The sequence below is a fragment of the Aphis gossypii genome, chromosome X, assembly GCF_020184175.1.
Source record: "Aphis gossypii isolate Hap1 chromosome X, ASM2018417v2, whole genome shotgun sequence".
In the NCBI taxonomy this organism is placed as follows: domain Eukaryota; kingdom Metazoa; phylum Arthropoda; class Insecta; order Hemiptera; family Aphididae; genus Aphis; species Aphis gossypii.
In genome coordinates, this window is record NC_065533.1 from 46409047 (window position 1) to 46433534 (window position 24488).

Sequence of the window (24488 nt, forward strand, 5' to 3'; positions counted from 1 at the left end):
AACAAAGATATTACAGCAACAGTTATAAACGATTGAAGTATTTTCATTTTCTTATTCGTTTCAACGCATATACGAAGACGATATACATATATAAAAAGTTTGTTTTGAGTTACACTCAGTCTTATTTACATTTTATCGTAGCCAATAAGTAAAAAAAAAAACTCCATGTATAATAATAGTAGTAAGACGTAATACGATACGAATATTGAAAGTTAAAACATTTCAACGGAAATGATAATTGCCATAAGAAAAAAACGATATAATAATAATTATTACAATAATTTATTATTAATAACCGCACTACAGTGCCATTGACATTAATACGCGTGCTTAATCATTTAAATTTCCCTTCGGCCTTATATTAACGCACTTTATAGTAACCGTTATTATGTCACATCAAAAATCTCGCCTCTTTCAGTCACCATCAATATAACCTAAGTTCAGGCTGGGCAGTACTCTTACAGAAATCTTTTTTATACTGCGAAGAAGAATGTAAACATCGATTATGACGTTTGATTAATTTATAATTAATGTTTTCTCTAGTTGTATAATCGAAATCCATTATAAATATAATAAGCTATATATGTACATTAATAAACAGTCATCATTAAAGTCACTAAAAAATATATGATTGTCACTATCACTGCGGTATTTAATATAATTATAATACGCTGCGACTACGCTCGCACACTGATGCTCTGATACTGGCGAGTGTGAAACTTATTTTAGTTCACCTTAATCAGTGGCCATATGCAAGACTTACTAACACCTTTTCGATAATAATCGAAATAATGTAACTAAGATTTGTAGCTCATAACTGCTGATCAGCACGCATGTATGTGTATGTGTTGTCTCTGTCGTATACACACTTAACATAGTTAAAAATTGTTTAGCGCGGAATGACTTTACTCCTTCAATATTTATATCAACATTACAAAAATTATAAATTGCATTAAGAAGAACTTTACCTGTGTCATAGCGTTTTAATTTTTTTGATAACATGAAAACAATTAAAGTTATCGGTTTGAGAACTTAGGTTTTTTTAATTAGTTATTAAAACTATTGGTTACTACTGTTACTACTATTAAAAAAAATAGAACACTACAACACAGATAAAATTCTCCCCAGTGTGATTTATAATATTGGTAATTTTGATATAAATATCGTGGGAGTAAAGTAATCCCGCGCAAAACAGTTTTTTATTATGATTATGCGCTTACCAACGAATAGCATTTCATTTATATAAATATAAATAACTTAACAATACATTTCAATATTCAGCCTTTTGACGTCGCGGATAGGCAACTAATCGTACCACTATTTCAGTAGTTCATACTTTCGTAGTTCCATTATTTCGGTAGCCATATGTTTGTAGAGGAGAAGAAAATATCGCTATGAAAACATTTCACAACCAGGAACTTTTTTTTAGTATTGTTTTTTTTAAGTTAGAACCACATGTATTAAATAATATTAAAACACAAATGTCATGGATGATCAATGTCATGGATTTATTTAAAATACTACAAAATATAAGATATTTATTAAAGATGAAATAATAAAATTGATGAACATGAACCAAAAATTGAAAGGATAAAACTTAAAATTAAAAAAAAAAAATTTGCTTAATTACAATAGTATAACGTTTCAATGGAGATCTTTAGGTACAATGCAATAACCCAAGCTTTCCATTTCTGAAACAAAAAAAAAATATATTGTTTTATTATTATGTATTATAGGCTATAGCTCATGATGAGGGAACTAAATTAACATTTAAAATATTACAGCTAAGCGAAGAATAAAAATGACGCAAGATATTTTGTCTTTAAAATGTATTATATAAGTACTATAGACTATAGTTTTCAACGATGCGCGATGGTACTATAATATGACTGACATTGTCATATTGGTAATAAATAATAATATTGGTTTTTACTACCATTAAACAAATAAACCTAGTCACATTAAAATACTGAATAATACCTATTTATACGTAAGTTTGACAGCGTGCCAGCATCAACTGATGATGATTATTACAAAAATGTCAGACTGCATGTCACGCGTGTACATCTGTCATATTTAGTGAAAATTACGTTCCTACTCCTTCCCCTTTGAAATATTACAGGTATATGGTGCAATGGTATACTATGATGTTTGACGATAGATCAAGAGTTACACGGTTTTATTACTTTATCGATTTCTTACACAGAACGCAAAACTAAAATTTAAAAAAAAATGTATAGGATATCGTATACCTAAACAAAGCAGAAGAAGTATATAAATCAGTTTTATTTTAGAAGTAAGTGATTTTTCTTTTAATTATAAAATTTACATCCTCAATACGCTATTACCTTCGGAGAAAATGTAATTTTAACAACGACTCGGATAAATTCTACACCATCCAGAATGTACCTATGTGTACTTTTAATTACATTGTTATATGATAATCAATACATTTATTTTTGTGTACACTGTAAATTGTATATATTTTAGCACGCATGTCAAGCCAATACAACTTCAAATTATCAAATGATAACTAGCTATACTTGATACCTTAACAACATACCATAAGTATTTTAAAACTACTAAAAGACATACAAAATAAAAGTAATTTCATTATCTACTTTTAAATTTGTCTCTTTTTAGAAAATAACGTGTTATTGACTCAAATTATAAGTTCATTATCTGAAGATGTTTTTACAATATGAGTTAATATTTAAGTATATGCCATAAATAGTACATAATACACGTAGTTTTAAATTTTTAATAAACATATGTATTACACATTTTACTTAAATTTATTATTTAATTAATTTACTGTATATATTTAATTTAAGTTCAGCATACAACTATTTGCAAACAGCAGGATCATTTAATTTTTTTTTTAATCTTTACATTTTTATGCATACCACAAATCCTATTTAATATTTATCTATTTTTAGGCCAACTAATTTAAGAAGTGGGCCAAATCACAATATAATTGGATTTTAAATACGCAAATGTTTACCTTGCGTGGTTCAAATGACTCCACTGTTCATAAATAATATGGATGTCATTCAAACTGTTATAATAATTACTATCATAAAACGTAGACAATCAAGTTTCCAAGTTTTTAAGGTCAATCAACAATCTGTTATTACAGTGTTGTACGTACCTTTTACTACTGTGGCATTGTTCTGCAAATTAATAAGCCAATGTTGATAAGGATAATTTGGACGCACTCCACCGTATACTTTTGGCAAATACTTTGGATCGATGTGTTTATGTAAAGAGTCCATATTTTTACCGTGGAAAAATAACTGTAAACATAAATCAAATGCAATCATGTAATAATAAATATCAATAAAATATACAAAACATTAAATATTTATGTACAACGCGCAATATATAAATAAAAACTATAGTATTAATGAATAAATATTTATATAATGTTCAAGTAAACAAATAAAAACTTTTTGTGATAAATGAAGGAAATGTATTGAATAATCAATATATCAAGATTATATTTATGAATAAGAATAACTATAGTTTGTGTTATTCAACACATAGGTAATTTATAATTATTAATAACCTAATAAGAACAGAAATATGTATTGACAATATATTGAATCATTGTCGTAAGATGATTAAGTAGATAACCATTTGATTTATAATACTCGTCAAGCGTAGTTTATTTTGATTAAAAATGAGAAAATATTATGACGATGTTAATTGTTCGCAATTACATACACAATAGAAATCAAATCATCAGTTTAATAATGGTAATAATACTATGTTATAACGCACGCTTTATTGTACTTTAACTGAAGACACAATTTTTAGATTAAGTTATTTTTTTAGCGCATAAAAATATAATATACATACCATTTCGTTATAACGCTTGCCCAAAAGTGGCTTAAAGAGATTGAACACCGTTTCGAACACCCACGACTCATTGATTATATGGATCGCGTACGTTTTCATCGGTATAGAATACTGTGGGACGAATAAAAATAATATAACATATTGCACATGGTTATAATAATGTGATGGGATGGCGATATTTTTTTTTCAATGACAGAGGAAAAAGTAATCAAAAATTAACATACGACGATGAGGTCGAAAATCGTGGAAACGACTTTTGGCGTGATTTGGTAAGCGTGCTGAAGTGTGAATCCGTTCATATCGAATATGACCACTCCACCGAGTATTTGAGCCATCGGTTCTAAAATGCCAAGCTCTAACGTGGCCAGCGACGCTTTAAGTATTTCGTTCATGTCGAAATCATTGGTGTTCCAATTACCTGAAAACACAATTATAAGTTGACGAAACATTTTACAAAACGGAAATTAATTGAGTGAAGTTGTTATTATTTATTATGTTCTAATAAAATAGGCAGGTACCAATCTACTATTATTGTTCTGTAAAATATTGTACTTAGTGAACCGTGAGTAGCACAAAATAATATATTAGTTAAGTGTAACTCAAAGAAATAAAGCAACCGTAATAATTTTTTATTAACATTATTAATTTTCAAAATTATTGATAATAGTAGATGTCAAATACAATAGCTACATGACTTATTCGGAAATCATATTATTCATCAGATATTTTTGACAATGGACCTTTATAAAGTTTAAAAAATTCAATAATTAGTTAAGATCTTTTAGTAAATACTCTAGATATGCATATATTGAAAAGAAGCTAAGAAATATAATTAAAATAAAACCCATCAGCTATTTCAAGTTGATAAAACCTATCTAGGTACATTTATAAATAAGATATAATGATTTTATTTATTGTTTGGATAAGATAAGCAGTTAGATTAGCAGTTCACATTTTTAAATTTATTTAAAAAAATTATGATAACAGATAGACATGTTGTATTTAAAAAAAAACTGTAAAGTTATAAGAGTAAAAAAAAACATCGGCAATATATAGGTACAGTAGTATTCAATTATTAAAATAGATTACTATGTTAGCTGTATGATTGCAATTTTATGATAATTATTAGCTAATAAGTGATAAACAAGTGATAACTTTAACAATGAAAACTATTTTTCTTTACCTATTTAAACATAAAATATTTATCTTTTAAAATAATTGTATGTATGATTTGTGTTCAGTGACGATTATTTGATTTTAAGTGATAGTGGTTAACATACTTATTTATTACAAAATAGTCTAACGAAGATAATTATGATAATTTTAAAAAAATTTTATCATAAAAAAATAATAACATACTAATAAAATCAATTAAAAATATACAGTTATACAACCAATACATTATTCATAAAATTATGTAATTTGGAGGTACCTGTATAATTTAAAAAATATATTTACATAAAGTAAAATTTAATTTAATCTTATAATTATTATAAGATTAAAATCTTGAAAAATCAAATCTTAGAAAAATTATCTTATAATTATTATAAGATTAAATTAAATTTTACCATAATAATAATTATTATTAATTATTAATTAAACATATTTAAGGCTAATTGGGTACGATGAACAAGTTTATATATAAACAATAATAAGTTTAATTTTTTAATCAGTAAAATGTTTTCTTAAACATAATTTAAATTCATAAAAAAAATATATTTGACAAAAATGAAATTTCATTCGTTTCAATATTGCAAATTATCGTTAATATTTATGGAAATAAATCATTTTAAACTGTTTAATAATGAATGTCAAATGTGATGAAATGTTCAATAAAATTAATCTGAAATCGTTAAGATTAAAGTTCATAAAAGATTTATTATTATTGACATAATAAAAAAGAAATAAAAATATTGACATTTTTCATATAGGTACTTACTAGGTAGTAATATGTTAGGAAATTGTTTAGTGAAAATATTAGAACATGAAAAATGTTAATTAATCTGATTAACGTCAAATACCTATTCATTAAAATGTATATATAGCTCTCATACCATTATTGTATATTATCCTCACGTATTTGAAATTCAGTTTTAGTATTCAATAATTATTTGAATATTTATATTTTTAATTTATAAAATGAATAATTAAAAAAACAGAAAAATTAAATTGCTTTCCTAGTTTCCAATCTTGTTATTATTTATTTATTTTTATTTGTTTGTATTTTAGAAAGTCAAGTAAAACTGTTATAAAATATAAATTCATTGAATTATTTTTAATTAATTATAGTTTAATAATTTTGTATACATTTTAATTATTCAAAAGAAACCATATATTATTATAATATGATCCTACTATTTGCACATTTGATAGTTACTCCTCTAAATTCTTTGCAAAGAACGAAAATAATTAAAAATTAAACAACAAAATAACAACTCATAAAAGTCAGTTTGATGAACTTTAAATTACATAAGTAGTAAGTATCTAGTTAATAATTCCAACTATAGTTGCATCAACTACAAATTCATAAGAGGACAAAACTTATATTTTAATCCCTTCTCATATTTTTCCGACAGAAAAGTAGTGTATTAATGACTAATGAGTATAGATTATTATGAGCAAGAGAATTATTAAATTCAGAATAGGCTTTAAATGCCGTTCGAAAACGCTGCTAGATTTACTATTCCTTCGCACGCTAATATTAAATGTGTTAAATTTTACTGACCCGACAGCATATAGGAATTTATACTTTGCTAATATAGAAATAAGTAGAATTTCAAGTTTCAACCATATATATTTTGATATAACGATATTATAATTTATTAATTTGAACTTTAAAGGTGAAATAATATACTTTTTTTATTTGAAAATTTATAGCTACAAATATTGTTATTTTAATATTTTTTCGATTTTGCTATATTACTGAGTGGGCACTACATGTATATAAAATTATGTACTATTAGTTTTAATAAACTGCGAGGATAAACCAATACGTAATAAGTTCAATTTATTTATAATATAAATTGTACGTGACTAATTGATATAGATACATTTTATAACTAAAAAAATGTTTGATTTTATATCAAAACATGTTAACTGTTCACACTTGAAAAGTACGCCTATATGTACGAAGATACCCTAACATGTGATTACCTACGAAGACTATTTTATTTATTTTTACATTTTATAAATTATGTATAATTTTATATTATACCTTAGGTTTCAAACAGACTAAAAGTCCTTCATAAATTGATATAATTATTATTATATTACCTATATATTATTATCATTTGATGAAAGACGTACATAATAGTGCACAAAGATTAATATTAATAATGACTATTCACGTCACTGCAGGTTGCATTTTGTTTTACAATAATTATTATTTGCATGTACGCCGAGGTAAAATACCCTCGAAGGTTATCACTGTTGCAGTGTTGCCTGTAGATTTCCGACGTATTCCTTTGTTTTATTTATTTAGAGATGAATAGGTAATGTGGTACTCCCTTCCAAATTTAAACAATTTAAATCTTTACATTATACGATTAATTATTGTCTTGATTATTAAAGCTACGTGATATGAATCTGATATTTTTAACAAGCACAATACTTTATTAATTCTTCAGAGAGAATATACTTCTGTTTATTAAGCACTCTAAACCATAAAGTAAATATAAATACAATATATTTATATAAACCATGTGTATTGTGTACGTATATCAATAAATTAATAACTTGAATTCACGAGATAAAATTTGAAAAATAATTAAATTTAAACTTACAATCTTGTTTAAAATATGTTTAGCTTTATTTTAATACTTTAAAATAATTATTTAAAAACATAAAATATTATTATAATATGATAGAAATACCAATAAATAAAGTAATATTGTAACCTTTTATAAAATATTGGACTATTTGCATATCTATATAGATAATAATTAATATTATATTCATTACCAAAAAAATTAATATTATGCATTATGTATTTCATAATTAGACATAAAGACACATACTATTTTGTAAAATATGTAAAAATTAGTAATCTTAGAACTTTGTGTCATCTTCAGATTTATATTTGCATCTACAACTATTTATGTATTTTTAAAAGTGATTCTAAAAACTTTATAAAAGAGATAAGAAATATACATAGAAAAATATACAATATATTTATACTAACCGATGTTGAATTATATAATTACTATATTTACAACAAATACGATTTTTCAAGGATTTAAAAATGCGTATTCAACAAGTAGATAACTATACACGGCGTATTGTCAGGTTTGAATGAAGTCTACAATATTTTTTTTAATAAAACTTTTATTTTATGGCAATAAAGTATAATTTTATTCTGTATAAAAAAGTCCCTTGTACTCTTTTTATACGTATCAGCCTTATAGAAAAATATTTATTTTATTTATACTCTTAGTTAATATTTTACACTGATTGTATGTAAAAACATTTGTTTTATCTCATATTAATGATACAATACTACCTATCTCATATTAAAATACATTTAGAAAAACTTATTAACATTTATTTTTAACATGTCAATATAAAGCTTACAGAGTATATAAAATCAAAATAACATGAAGATTTAATACTATATAGGTTTAAAAAATCATAGTTGAAACATTTGGAACTGTTTTATATGTAAAATTGTAAAAAATAGTACCTACTAATGAGCCATATAAAATATAACTAGTATTTACTATCGACTATTTACCATTTAGTATGAGTAAGTTTATAACAAATACAATAATACAAATTAAAAATATATTATAAAACAAAAAATACCTTTAATTTCTCCTAATGACCTAACCTAAACAAGAAAGCAATAAAGTATAGTAAATTTAAGTTAAATTAATAATCACACACACACTTTATAATCATATTTGGAAAAAATACCTACACGTAAATAGTGATAGCATTATTACTATAATAGTTTTAAAATTTGTATTTTCAACCGCCGACCGTATTTATTTTAATGTTAGTATAATTCCAGCTTAGTATAGTCAGCTGATTTTATTAGTTGATACCACAACCACATGCATAAATACATTGATACATCTCATAATATATTGATTTAATTACTAACGTACTATATATTGACTATTCACATTCAAGTTTTGTTACAGTCAATGCAAATTAAGTACTGTAATAATTTATATTTTATAAATTATATTATATTATAACATTGAGTGGAAGTATATTATATTTTTCTCTTATAAATGTATTGTTAATTATTAATCATTTGTATAAACATGTAAAAAAATTCATCGCATACGGTGAATATGAAAGATATTTCGTTGCCATTTATAGTGTCCAATGTTTTTAAAGTAAAAAAAAAATAATTCATGTAAAATTTTAAGTAAAAAAAGTGTGTTATAGAATTTTACGTACCTAATTTATAAATTAAAATTCGTCTGCCGGTTTGTTCTCTGTAAGGCAGAACACTTAGTACTTCTAAGTCTGCTATGAAAGATAAATCCAATGGATTTATTGAGTAGTAGTCTGGATGATTTTCTCTAAATCTGTAATAATTCACGAACTGTAACAAAAAAGAAAAAAAAACTATTATAATGATTTATGTGTAACCGGATTAAAATTAAGTATAAAATAACAACCATCTCTAAAAAGTAGTCTAACTCTAGTGGAATAAATATTATAAATCGACTATCTATAATAAATTATTATTTAGATTTAAAACTAAATTATTATAATCACAAATATAACAAAGTTTTTATTCATTTTGAATTATGCATTCACGTAGGTAATAGTAAAGTACAATTATTTTGTAAGAAATTCATGGCTAAATATTTATTTTAAAAAAATAACTAAAAAATCAGACTTTTATACTCGAGAAAGTTCAAAAATCTTATATATTGATTCAAATCAATAATTTGTTTGAAGTCGACACGGCAGTGTGAAAATAAAATTAATACATATTTATTATTGCAGAGAAAATATAAATCCTAGTGTAAAAGTACCTACATAATATTATGGCCATATGACCTTATCAACACGTCAATCGTCATCATTAAATCAAATTAAAACGAATCTTTCAAATTATGCACAAAATGCATGACATTATTGTACCATGAAATTTTAATTAATCTGAAGTATGTGGGTTGTGGTTTATATTAAATGATATTTTTTACCACAATTAAAAATAAAAAGTTAGCTACAATATATTATATGAAATACAAATGTATACAATATAAATAATATTTTGTATTAATTAAAAAAAAAATATATATATATATATATTTTTTACCAAACCAATCAGTATATTATCATACAAGGACAGTGAATACAAAATATGTTTTTTTTCAAAAATAATTATGAGTACATTTCATTGATTATTTTAGTTTACTATATTTTGATTAAAATAGATTACATTAATAATTTACACTAATTTTATTATGACATCGAAAAATCCACTATTAACAAAATTTACTTTTCGCAGCTTCTGACTCTGTTATTATTTTACACGCATTTCGAAATTTTATTAACACAGTAACACGTTTAAATCAGCAAAACATTATCAATATGTATCGTTGTTATATTTTCATAAATATTTTATTGATATTATATTAGAAATGTAAATTAGTATTTACCAAGATTTTAAAAGACAGACATAAAAGATGCTTATGTAGCAATATGTTCAATGAAAACATGATATGAAAATGTGTAAATATATGAATAATAATAAACAATAACCTATATGACGTATGTATTATATAATTATAAGTAAATATATCTGTATAAATACTAATACTAATTATTATTTATCATTAACACAACTTTAATCTAAATAGCAGTGTTTAAACTTAAAATAGCCTGAATAATGTTTTCAGGCAACTACTTCTTCCTAAATAGTAAAAATATATGTCTTGTATTCATTAAAAATATCCTATGAAATATCTTCAAAATATAAAAATAAATTAAAGCTAAAGATGGCTTACACCACTGTGATAACGACAACGTAGTACAGTATACATACACGAATAATTACATTAGTCCGAAAAAAACACGAGTCTGTAAAATAATAGTAATTAGTATATTAGTATATTATACAATCAAAACCAGTTGTATTTACTCTACATTTTAATAATATTATATATTTGTATTATTTTAATAAATACACAAATTTTATTTAAAGTTAAATATAATGTAAACTTTTTTATTAGAAACGCCAATAACTGAAATAGTTGAGGCGTATAAATAAATAATAATAAAAAAACCTTTTAAGATCAAAAACTTAATCAAAAAATAAAAAAAAATAATAAATGTCAACATTATACTTAGAATTTTAAATTTATTTTTTTTTGTAATTGACATATTTTGTAGCAGAAAATATTTTTTTCAATTTTCAACATGTATGGTAGATTTTAGTAGATAGAAAGCATATAAAAATACTTACGCAATATCTATAACTTTCGATAAAATTAATTTAAAATTTTTGTTTTAATTCCTTTTGAATTAAATCAACAGGAACTAAATACAAACTAAACACTTTAGATTTTCACCAAACATTTTTTATTGTTTAAAATGTTTGGAATTTTTAGAGTTATTTATAGACTTTTGGAACTGTTACTAAATTTATATAACTTTTTGTTATAATAGTTAAATTCAATGATATGATTGATTTGTAAACAAATTCATACGGAATTGCTTTTAAAAAACAATAGTGTGTCAGGTTCTATTTCTAGGAATATTATTTAATTAATATTATATTATATAATATAGTAAGCAAAATTAGTCATTTATTTTTCTATTAGAAGGCCGGTACATTGAACTTTATCAAAATCATCGCATAGCCCGCATAAGTAATTAATTATTATAACTTATAAGATTTCTACATAAAGTGTGCTTTGACATTGATTTATAAATTAAAATCATGCGTGTTGGTGACAGTGGTTATTTTTGTGTGTATTTCGACACACGTCTTTAAGTTTGTCACAATTTTTTATTACCTATAATGAAAACAAATAATTCATTTTGCTTTAATTATAATAAATATTATAAAATAAAAAATTGTATTATGTTAGATGAATTAGATACAGTGTTATCGTTATGATCTTATATATAACTTTAATAGCTCGACAGCTCGTTAAACAATTTATGGTTAATTTACATAAAATATATAAATTAATATTTCATAGGTAAATTTAACATTATTAATATAGCTACAAGCAAAATAAAGCATGGTACACTTTATTTATTTGAATATTGTCTGTTTAAAACACCTAATTCAAAATAGTCATTTTTAGCTTTTTTTACTCATCAGCTTTATTTTAGTGCAACGTATACCTACCTACTACACAGTGTACTACATTCGATTTTGAAACAACTTTTACTTTTACCTACTCATAATGCACATTGACAAATCTTAACATTATGTTCCGGTAATGCGTGTGCATACTAATCTACAAAAAAAAAACGAATCTTACAAATGATTTTAATACTTCACACTTCATTATCATTTTCAAAAATTATTTTTTTAAAGTATAATAAGAAATTTTAGTTGGCATAAAATGATAATGTAAATAATGTAAATATATTTCTATTTTAATATCTACATACATTTGCATTATAAAATTACACTTTTTGCATTTCATCATAATCAACCTCGAGTTTTTATATGAAATTCAAGGTTATTTAAATTTTTAAACATACCACACTTAATTATTAATGCTATAAAATAATAGCTGAAATATAGTAATACTGTCAATCATAGTATCATAATACTAAGAATGTAATAATAATATACATTTATGAATTTAAACACAAATATGTTACGAAAAAAAAATAATAAATATATGTTTACATTGCTATTGTAAACATTTTTTTTTTTTTTTTTTGTTAGTATAGCACTATTATGGCAGATATAAAATTAGGCACCTAAATACCTAAATATTTTTGAGCTATAAAATGTAAATAGCATATTTTAGATAAAAAATCGTTCAATCGCTACATAAAAGTAAGCATACATATTAGAATTACATGAACTATTAAAACTAATATTTTTAAAGATAATTCATTGATAAAACTATGAATTTTTATTATTGCATTAGTTTTACAGTAACATCGATTATGTTGAATGAAACAGTAATTTTTGTAATAAAAATATAATATGATCTATAAATTTATAAATTAGTCATGGTGAATGTATATAATATATATTTAAAAAAATATTTTAAAATTATTTTTTAAATTCTATAAATCCATAATTATTTATTTATTTTATTAATAAGCGTAACAAACAAATTATTATAATACATATAAGGCATAACTTTGTACTAGTATAGTGCTATTTCTATCAAAAGCACCTAATAATAAAGACAAAAACAATGTTTGAAAAGACAGTAAATAAAACTAAGTAATATTTTCACTAGTTGAATAAAAATAAAAAAACTAAATAGACACTTTTAGATTTGAATTTCAAAACATCTAGTTAAAATATTCTAATATTTATTTCACGTTTCAAATCCATACATATCTATCATAACTTACATAGTAAAAAATATTTTAATTTAATTTGGTGATAAATTAAAAATTATGAATTACGAGTAGAGGAATATGACATACGTATTCGCACATCAGTTTATTTAGCAAACACATATAAGACAATTATTATATTGTAGACATTTCAATAATTTATTTATAATTTTAGTAATTATTTTGAAATCAATTCATTAGAATCAATTTTTTTTTAATGTAGAGACCAGAGTAACTATCTTAATTATATCGAGGTACTAACTGATAATTGAGAAAGGTGCTACTTCTAAACAAAAATAGTGTTGTAAGAAAATTAAAGGGTACTGATAAGCTTATAGAACATCAATTTTTTTAAGCCTACTTGATCAAATTAATAAAAGTAATCCTAAACTAAAAATAACTTTTCTCTGTCGTAATATGCCAAGTTGGAAATTTTAAATTATTGAAAAAATGTATTTGTCTGATTTACCCGTAGCAGCATGTAAAGCCACGTACCTAATGGAATACAAATAAACAAGTAGATAGTAAATGCCTATAATATATTATGTATATCTTCGATATGACTCCTATGGCGTATGATATATTTTACTCTTGCTACATCCTATACAGAAATAAAATGTACCGTTCCCATTAATAGACGATGGTATGCATCGTAAAAAAAACGTAAATCTACGCAGACTGCTGAGGCATACAACCTCTGCAATTGCGTTTCCTTTCACCGCTAGAAAGAAGAAAAAACACACACATATAGGTATATTACATTATACACATAATAATATATATTATTATATGCATATACACCACGTTCTGCCATAACGCGTGCGCCAACAGCATTCGTATTACGACATTCATCGACGCCGTCGTGTATAACAGGTGTCGTTCTCTATATAGTACGTATATATTATATTGTATTATGTGCATTATACACACACAATCAATGCTCGCGCGCACGCTTTAAAGATTGTCCGCCAAGGATGTCGAGACTTATTTTTTTCACATTCACATAAAATAAATTGAGACGATAAATCCATACATTTTTTATGAATTAATCGAGTTCGTGTATACACTACTTATATAGGACATTTAGGTAGTTATGTATCTATTATAATATTATAATCGACTCTAATCAGTGTCTTATACACTGCTCCGGCTGCACGAATTGTGAAATTTTAATTTTCACCGATACTATATATTTAAAATGCCCTTAATGGCCCAACAGCTGCAGTTGCAGTGATTGTGCGCCAAATTAGTCTATGAAATTAATTATATTGAATTGGCAAGAAAACCATTCATATACATTATATTATATGCGCTAACGCCAATACCAAGTGCTGTAAAAACATCGTTACCTATTGCACGCTGTATAATGCAGTAAATCTATATACACAAGTCTAATGATATTTTTATCTAATCGAGGTCCCATCTGAATCAAAAACTAATCATCGACATGAAACAAATATACTGTAAAAGTATATAATAACATCATCTATAGGTCGTTAGTTATTATAGGTACGTAAAAAATTTAAAAAAAAATTATACCTGTACAGTAGATACCGGATGAAATATGATGCATAATGGGACAAGAACTATCTATACTTTACCACATGTGTTTAATTTATTTATAATAATACATCAATAAGTAAATTAAACATTATTTTATTACATACGTCATATTGGTGATTTACCTTAAAAGTTAAAATATTTGGGATTATTAGTTAACTGCACTAAAAATGTTTTGAGAAATTCTTAAGTTAAAACAATGACTATCACATTTAGTATTTTTAATAAATTAAAACAATACCATTTTGATCTTAGCATAACATCACCTAAAGATATACGTATACTTATTGGAATATTTATATTTAATTTTCTCATCTTATTATTTAAAAAATATAATTTGCATAAATAATTAAATTTTTTCTTTAAATTTATAAAAAACAGATTTTGGCTAAATTTTAAACTTTTATTTTGCTTTTACAAGACGGCATGATCATTGTTAGTCGTTACGCTTAGTTTAATGAACAATATAGATTCTAAATCATTCCACTCTAATAATACTTAAGTTAACTATACTTTAATTATATTTAAGATAAACTAATTAGTAATAATTAGTATACATTAACATATGCTATTTCTATGGCCGTAGCCATTTTCCTCCAAAAACGAGATACCTTTTTCCATTTTCCTCCAATAAATAAAATAATAAAATTGTTATTTGTTATCAGAATGTTAAATTGAAAATAAAAGAACAAATCAAATATTTAAAGTATAATTATAATATAATAATACACCGTACGCACTGAATTTGGCAGGTAGCTAAAAAGAGAATTAATATTATAATAAAAAAGTACTCACGTCGATAAAAAAGCATCAATCAATAAATACAATTTTTTTGGAGGAAAATGGTCCCGCTCATTTCTATACGTAGGTAAAATATTTTTAATAATAATTATTTAATTTAAAATGTAGATATTTTAATATAGTCGCGTTAAATAAATATTATAATAATTATAATATAGTACTTAAAATACTGTAGTCTGCAGTCACCACGAGTTACATAGATTACAGTACATTCGAGTATAAAATTGTATGTATAACATTATAAAGGTATTAAAAAATTTTCAAATTCACTGAACACAACAATTTATTATGATTGCTGTATAGCTGGTTACAGGCATTAAGCCTAAGATAAAGATAGGATAACCCTGGACGTTAATCCAGTTGCGAATCTATAATATAATTTTTTAAAAAAAAACCGGAAATATGACATATTGTAAATCGGAAGCGGTGACGTCGAGGTAAACATGTATGACTATTTGTGTAACGTCGTGACGATCACTGCATTCACTGCAACAACCAAAATTCTTACAAACGAGATAAACATAAACTATAACCCCGGACGTTATGTACAAGCTGATATTTCCGAGTTTCCTTGTTTCCGACTATATTCTACATAATAAAATAGGTACCTATATGAAGTATTTTTATTCAGTTGCCTTTTTAATAGTTACCTCAGCGTACTGAATTCATAATGACTAATTATTATATTATTATATAATATTATTACAATATCTAGTACACCCAGATTAAATCTATCGTCAATTATAATATTATTTTTCTTAATTGGTTGTTCTTTAAATAATCAATCTGCATAATATTTATTAACTAGTGTACAAAAGTCACCTCTTTAATCCATACGCATTTTAAATATGGTAATGTATAATATATATTATAAAAGTCTCATATAAATAAAGTTAATATTAGTTTGTTCTACAAACAATTATAGGTTCTATAATTTTGTTTCACAATAGAAAATATTTTATTACGTAGTTGCAATTTAAACTTGAAAAATAGATACATCATTTAAATTATTGATTGCCATATTTTTGATACCTACTCCGTACTCGTATCTAAAATATGACGTAAAACGTAATCGAAACAATAAGCGTGTCTAATAACTAACGTTTTAAAAATACAAATCACTGCTTAGTATTTTTTCTACTGAACCTACTTTCGTTTTGTTTGCTTAATAAACAAATAAAAAATAAACGAAAATCATATCAATTAGTTTGGGTTGACTGCACACTATTTATTGGACATGGTCGTTTTCCTTGAAATGAAGCTTTGATAAATAAATATAATAGAATACACAAGTATTAGGTATAGAATTAATTTCTCCAATTCTATTTTAAAACTTGGATAAAAATCTACTTGAAAGGGTTCCTGAGTCATCATTATTGATAGTATATATTATATTTATTATACCTAAGCTCTGAGTTTGTTCATGACCCATAAATCATAATATACAATATACATATACAAAAGCAAACTAAAACAGTCGATAATTGTTTAATGCTTTTTACATCACAATATTTTTTTATCATACAATGAGTTATAAAAACATTTATGTCACACAGATTTCATCATTATTAAAAAACATTACTTCAAGTGTAAATAATCTAATATATACCATAGAAAATAATTAGAATGAATTCGACTCGTGGTAAAATAAAAAAATCAATCAATTGATCTTATCTGTTGCACAATCCCTTTGATACCTACAGCTTCAACAATGTTTAAAAATATAGTATAGATGTTAAAAATGCATAATAAGGACATGTATTTATATCCTATTTATATTTTTTTTTTTTAGCTAAGCAATTAACATCCGAATATTTTTAAAACAAATACAGAAAAAAAACTTTAATATTGCATTACTGTTACAAATATCAATTTCGAATACTTCGTATGACATATACTCGAAACATATATATTATATACACTCTTATATACTGTGTATTGTATATTAAAGTCATGACCATTTTCGGCAATGAATGATGTGTCGAAAAGTATTCATAACAAAACAAAAACGAAAACGAATACATGGCGTTCATCACACCGGTCACCGACGTGGCAAGATCACAACTTATTTTGGTGGTGGTTGAAATTAAGTGTACAAAAACAAAACACAAAGAACTTTCTATAAGCATACATCAATTGAACAGAAAATGCAATAGGTTAAGTTACAATGTATAACTAATATTTTCGACTTTCCAGGCAAAGAAACGTGATAAATCAACAACGTACCTACTACGTACAAGCTATAAAATACTCATAGATAATTTTTATATTATTGTGTGTACCTATCTAATGTTCCTTTAACTTAAAAAAACTGAAAACAAATATTGATGACATTTAATTAAATATTTTAACGACATTATTCTTGGTACCACGCAGATACAAGTCAACTATAATTTTTTTATGTGTCCTTCAAACACAAACTGTCTTTTATAAAACACATCATAATACATTATTCTACATATAGCATAGGCCATAGGTTCTTACCTAAAGCTATAATATAGAACTAATGTATTATTATTGTTTTTCTCTCTCTTGTTTAAGGTCTACCTCGATTAGTATAACTCTTGTGAAACTATATATTAACAATATACACAAGATAAGCAGAATTGATAAAACGACCTCAGATGCTCTAAACCTCCAATCGCTATTAATCATGTAGAGATCCACTAAACAATAGAATCATTAAATCAATGTGAAATTGTTATATTAAATAGAGGTGAATAAAGTATAATCTTGCAGTAACACATTAAGTACAGTTATTGTGATTCAATTTATAAGGACCTATCACTTATCAGGGCGATCAGCGATGATATTTATTTATTTTATCTCGTATATTATATTATGTAGAAATATTAAGGCATTAATAAAATTATATTAAATATATAAACTACATGATTATATTTTATGTTCTTGTATGTTAGATTGATAATCTAACAAAATTATTGTTAATTTCTAAAGCTCAATTTTACAGAATATCGTATACAATTTTTTTACAACACGATGGCTTTAAGTTAGCCATGTGCTATACCTATACATTTAAAATGTTAAAACAAGATGTAAGCTTAGTATGATTTTTAAAGTACAAAAATAATGCCACTCAATATTAATAATTTACAATTCACAATTAATTCGAGTAAAATCAATAATAACTTGTAATATTTGATTTTTATAATTATTATATTCAGTTATATTGACTTTCACATTTGTAAACTTTTGATCTTTATTACTTACTTCGTATTAGTTAGTTAATGAATATTCACTACCTACTACAATGGTGCAAATATTTTATTATTTAATCAAAAAAAAAAAAAAATTAAATTGTTCAGGAATTTTGTAGGCTAATCAATAACATAAATATATTTATTAATATAAATAATTAGGAATGTAACGTATTAGTTATTTCAATTTTTTTGCCAAGTATATTATTGTATATAACTATGTGTATTGGTTAGCAACACTGTAGGAACAAAATTATAAATTCTCACTGACATAAATGTATAAAATTGTATTTTATGTTCATATAAAAAGTAAGTATTTTATTTAATGTCTATCATGGCACAAAATTATTTATAAAAAAAATATGCAATTATTAATGCATTCAATGAGAGGTTAGAGTCTAACCATGCATTATAATTTCAATTTTAATGTTAAACCATTAAATTCAAAAGTTTCAAAGATCGTTCAATGATTTTATAAGTTTATTTCTATTATCTTTCCTCGGAAAAATGGAAACACAAATACAAAATTAAACTTGATAGGCATGACTAAGAATCGTATGTCAAAATCTGGATTTTTTGTTCAAATTTTAAACTTAAATATACTTATTCTAATATTGCTTTGAAATGATATATTACATTTTAAACTTATAACTTATTTTGCATGAATAATTTGATTTAAATTATATCTTAAGTAGGTAGTCTTATTCATACCTTATTTTTAACTATTAATTTAATTTTTTTAAATTACTTACTAATTTGTATGTGGCATTAAGTTTGAAATGTCGAGCTCTTAAAAACCGTAGTAGAAACTTTTCATCCATTCTGTGTGGTGTAACATCCCCTTTCTCTGAATAAAGGAAAAAATAACGTTAAGATCTTTTTTGTTAAGGTAAACATAAAATAATTGAATGTTATTTAATTTATTATGATTATATAAACATTACAGTAAGTTTGTTTTACTAAGAAGAACTATTAAGAATTGTTAAATAATTTGAAACCGAATAAAAAGCATTTTCCCCTAATATATTAAATATATTAGAGGAAAATGATTTAAATAAAATATAAATAATAATAATAATAATAATAATAATAACATATTTTAATATGTATACATTTTATACATTGAAATTTTCCTCTGGCCCTAAATAAATCATTATAAATTGGTCATACCTTCAAAGAATTTCGGATTAATTATTAGTTTTTAAATTATTATGATTAACAAAATTATATTTAATTTAGTTATTAGGTACATATTAAACGCGTAAGAACACTTTAGACATACTCATATTAATAAATGGTCTTCTTCCTAAATATTAAATATTATTTATAGTTTATTGTACCTAAATAATTTACTCGCAATTTCGCCATACATATATATGTTACGGCAAAGTAGAAAGTCGGGCATTGTGCACAATGACCGGGCACTGTGTATAATGCCCGATTTCCAAGGGCAAAGTTGGAATAAGTTACGTTACCGGGCATTTTATACAGTGCCCAAATGTAATGGGTACTGTAGATTAAATATTGAATACATAAAAAATTAAATAAAACATCTTACAGAAAATATCATTAACTTGCACAGCTTTTTTAATATTATTATCTAAAAGTAGTTTGAAATGAATAAAATACAATTTATTATTAAACTACAATTGTTTTGATAATTTTATTTTAATTGATTATTAATACAAAATAATGAAGGGCTATAGCATTATTTTACATTATTCGTTACCACATACACCACTATTATGGCACTTTGAGTTGCAAAGTCGATCAGATTTTTACATTTATACATTTACAAAATGTATTGCAAGTACACCTATCGTACGCTTGGCCATCTAAATTAGAAGATTTTTAGAGATAATTAAATGTTAAAATATCTAAGTATAATTTTGTAGTGATGTTTTTAAAATATAAATGTAACTCGATATAAATGTGTGCATCGCGCTGTATTTAATTCAATTTGCCCACTTGAATCTGGGCAGGGTATTAAAATTATCATTCTAACATTGTCCAAAATGTTCGGGCATTGTGCACGGTGCCCAAACATTGTTATACAATGCCCGAATTTCAACTTTGCCCATAACATATGTACTATTCCGTGTGGATTAATATCTATACATTTTTATATATTATATTATTATGTATGCAGTGGCGTGACGAAGTGAAAATATTCCAGAGGCAAGTAACATATAGCCCGAGGATCCACTCACCCCTTTACTATAGACTCAAATAGAGTTTTTTTACTCAAACCTCCAAAACTTAAAAAATCTCAGAGGCAATTGTATGTAAGCCACTGTATGTATGTAAATACAACTATTTATTTTTAAACTTAATTTCTTTATAAAATACTATCATTCTTGTAAATACAAATAGCCAATATGTCCCTAGTATGAAATCTGATAACAAATATTCAGAAATATTCTTTTTCGATTTCCAATATTTTTTAAGGTTTAAGTCAAGATTTAACTATATATAGCCAGCTACCTGCTATAGATACAAATTATTATTTATAATAATTTTTTTTTATTATTATTTTATTATTTCATATTTAACTTTAAAAAAAAAATTGCTGGAATTTCAAATTATTTACTGGTATATTAATTTAAATAAAAACGGGATTTAATATAAGTGTAAAATATAGGTAATAATCAAATATGTTTTCAATGTAATAAGTACTAAGTTATAGCTATAAGAATATTGATAGTGAAATTGCAATTAGAGAATTCAAAACGGAAGTAATAACGTTAGCTTAGAGGACACTTATATTTACATTATACAAAACATGATGATGAATATATATTATATATATTAACGATATGTTATTATGATATCTGTAAATCCCAGTTGGTAAATCAAATGTAATACACATATACGTATATACACTATAAATTTATTAAACAGGAAATAGGCTTACAGCTAATTCCGGTAAACCTTGTGGAAGCTCTGAATGTTAATAAGGACCATGTCAAATTTGCAGGATAAGATTTTAGCATTAAAGATCAAGGACATTTAAAGTAGGTAAAATATAAAAACCAGTTAATATCATAATATTATAATTTGCTTAAAAAGTAACTAGTGAAATTATAATTTTATTGAAACTAGTAGTCATTGAAATGTAATTTTCACTTACGTATAAAAAAAACCTAGACTCGAAAATATTATAAGTATAAATTAATAGTTAACATGAACTTTAAATAGATATGTCTTACATTATTTGTTGTGTAAATGTTTTTGTCATTGATCATTATTTATTTTAATATTATAATATTATATAAATAATATATTAAATTAATTTATAAATAATATACACAAAAACAGCTCCTATTTTATTGTACAGAACGAGTTTAAAATATAGGTAGATTATAAAAAAAGTACTTTAATTTTAGTAAAATTACTAAAAATTTCACTCTTCTACCCTCTTACCTACTCTATAAAATTAAATAATGTACAGAAATAGAGCGCAGTACCTACGATTTTTTTTTTAAGTAGACTTATGTGAGGTAATTAGTTGCAAAAATAAAACGTATTGATAAGTTCTTCTAGTCATATATAAATAAAGTATTTTTTAGTTATTTAGCGGAAAACAATAAAAAAAAAAAAAAAGATTAAATTCAATGAATATATCATTTTGCGCACAACTTCTATCTGCAGACTGCAGTTATTTGATAAATTGTTAAAAAATGTACTACACTTTTCAGTGAACACGTGTTACCTATAATTATGTATAATTATTTATTATTATTATTTATTAGAATTAACGCCAGTCGGCTTTTACAAAATTATACATGTAGTGTGGTACAACGTATATAACATTTTTTTTTTTTTTATCTTACATTAATAACTAAAATAAAGGTCTAGAATAAGATAGCATAATGATAAATAGAAACAATGGGCTAACAAAAACGTGGGCATAGTTATAAAATATATATATTATATTTACTGGGTATCAATTCAGTTCGCGAATTCAAAATAACACAAATATTATACCTAATACACGCTCAACACCGTCGACCATACACAGGTACATAGATAATAACAACATTAATATCGTCCATTACCGCATTCATATTTTTTCATATTTTTTACTTTGCCAATTTCCAATATCGTTCTACGCTAATATATTATTATTGTTATTATTATTATCGACTCGTTCCAAAACGCTTACCGTATATCATGTCTTCGAGTTCAGCCACCAGTCTGGTCCTGGACTCCTCGGTCTCGCCCACTCGGACTCGACCGTACTCGATAACGTCGTCCGGCATCGCGTTCACGTCCAAGTCGGCCAGCACGTCGGGAAAATCGACGTCCGTGCCGACGGGTTTGCGGTCGTCGGCGATGACGGCCGCCGGAGCGATCCGTTCGCTGTTGGACAATATGAGCTGTGGCATGTTTTCGGGCGCGTCTTCCGTCCGTCCGTCCGTCTTGGCGTCCGCGTCACGATTGACTGATACCTAACTGTTACCGTCGGCAGGTACACACGAAATATCGCGTAGCCGGTTGCGCGCTGTTGCCGCCGCCGCCGCCGCCGCCGTTTGCCGTTCGCCGAAACAACAGTTTTGCGCGCGAGCGGAATTTTTATGCTATCGGGGCCGCAGTTCCTCTTTGTTATAATATAATAATATTATATTATAGGCAAGTACGCGAGTAATAAAAATTACAATAATATTATTATTAATATTGCGCGCACATCGCGCACATATAGGTTATTTATATATCACGATAACACACTGTCAATGTCGTCCGTTCAAGGCCGCCCTCGTGAAAACACAAACTCCAAAAGTCGTATACGATAATAATATTATATTAATACGGAGTAGTACCAGCTATACCTACGCGAGATCGGACGTTAAGAAAAATAAAATAAATAACAAGTAAACGACGAAAGAAAAACCGACGTTTGACGTAAGTAATATACACCGTAACCACCTACCTGCTCGATAATAATAAATTATAGTACGCGCCCGATAATATTATTATGATAATAATAATAATATGCGATTTTGATTATTTTTTTTCGCGGAGTGTAACCACCTTCTCTAACTGTACACTGCGCGCGCTCGAACTTCCAGATAATAATATACCTATTATATTACAATATATTATTATTAGTATTATATCAAAACGCCGCAGATCATTGCCCCGTTACTGTTGTAATTAATTACTATTATTTTTGCGAGAATGTAAAAAGGGACGACAGTGTGTTTGCGAACGCCAACGGGTCGGCGGCGGTGCGGTGGCCAGTGACGGGCAATGACGACGACTGCCACTGCATCTGACAACATGTTTCGTTTTCGGCGGAGGCTGTTGTTGTTGCTTTCCCGCCACAGCGTTGCATCACTTCGGCGGCGTTGGCGTTACATAATATTATACGTGTGACGGACAGCGCAATAAGGTTTATACACAATAATAAATTATATTATTACATATAAATATAATCATAATAATAATAATAATAATAAAGATAATGATATAAATGATTTCACTCTCTCGCCGACGAAATCGTAACACGCGCTGTAGCCGTGACGGCGCCGCAGCGGCGGT

The 24488-nt window shown here is 25.5% G+C and overlaps 1 protein-coding gene and 1 long non-coding RNA gene across 2 annotated transcripts; one reads left to right on the top strand and one right to left on the bottom strand.

Moving 5' to 3' along the window:
• Positions 1 to 1484: 1484 nt before the first annotated feature.
• On the bottom strand, positions 1485 to 23717 carry LOC114132796 (alpha-tocopherol transfer protein-like). Its single transcript, XM_027998376.2, has 7 exons — positions 23113 to 23717; positions 19700 to 19794; positions 9268 to 9415; positions 4086 to 4279; positions 3862 to 3972; positions 3152 to 3296; positions 1485 to 1691 (listed from the first exon to the last, which is right to left on the bottom strand). Exons 1-7 carry the CDS (start codon positions 23333 to 23335, stop codon positions 1645 to 1647), a joined length of 963 nt encoding a protein of 320 aa, XP_027854177.1. The 5' UTR covers positions 23336 to 23717; the 3' UTR covers positions 1485 to 1644.
• On the top strand, positions 2204 to 3229 carry LOC126551571 (uncharacterized). Its single transcript, XR_007605505.1, has 2 exons — positions 2204 to 2296; positions 2491 to 3229. It is a non-coding gene; the product is annotated as an uncharacterized LOC126551571 (long non-coding RNA).
• Positions 23718 to 24488: the final 771 nt, after the last annotated feature.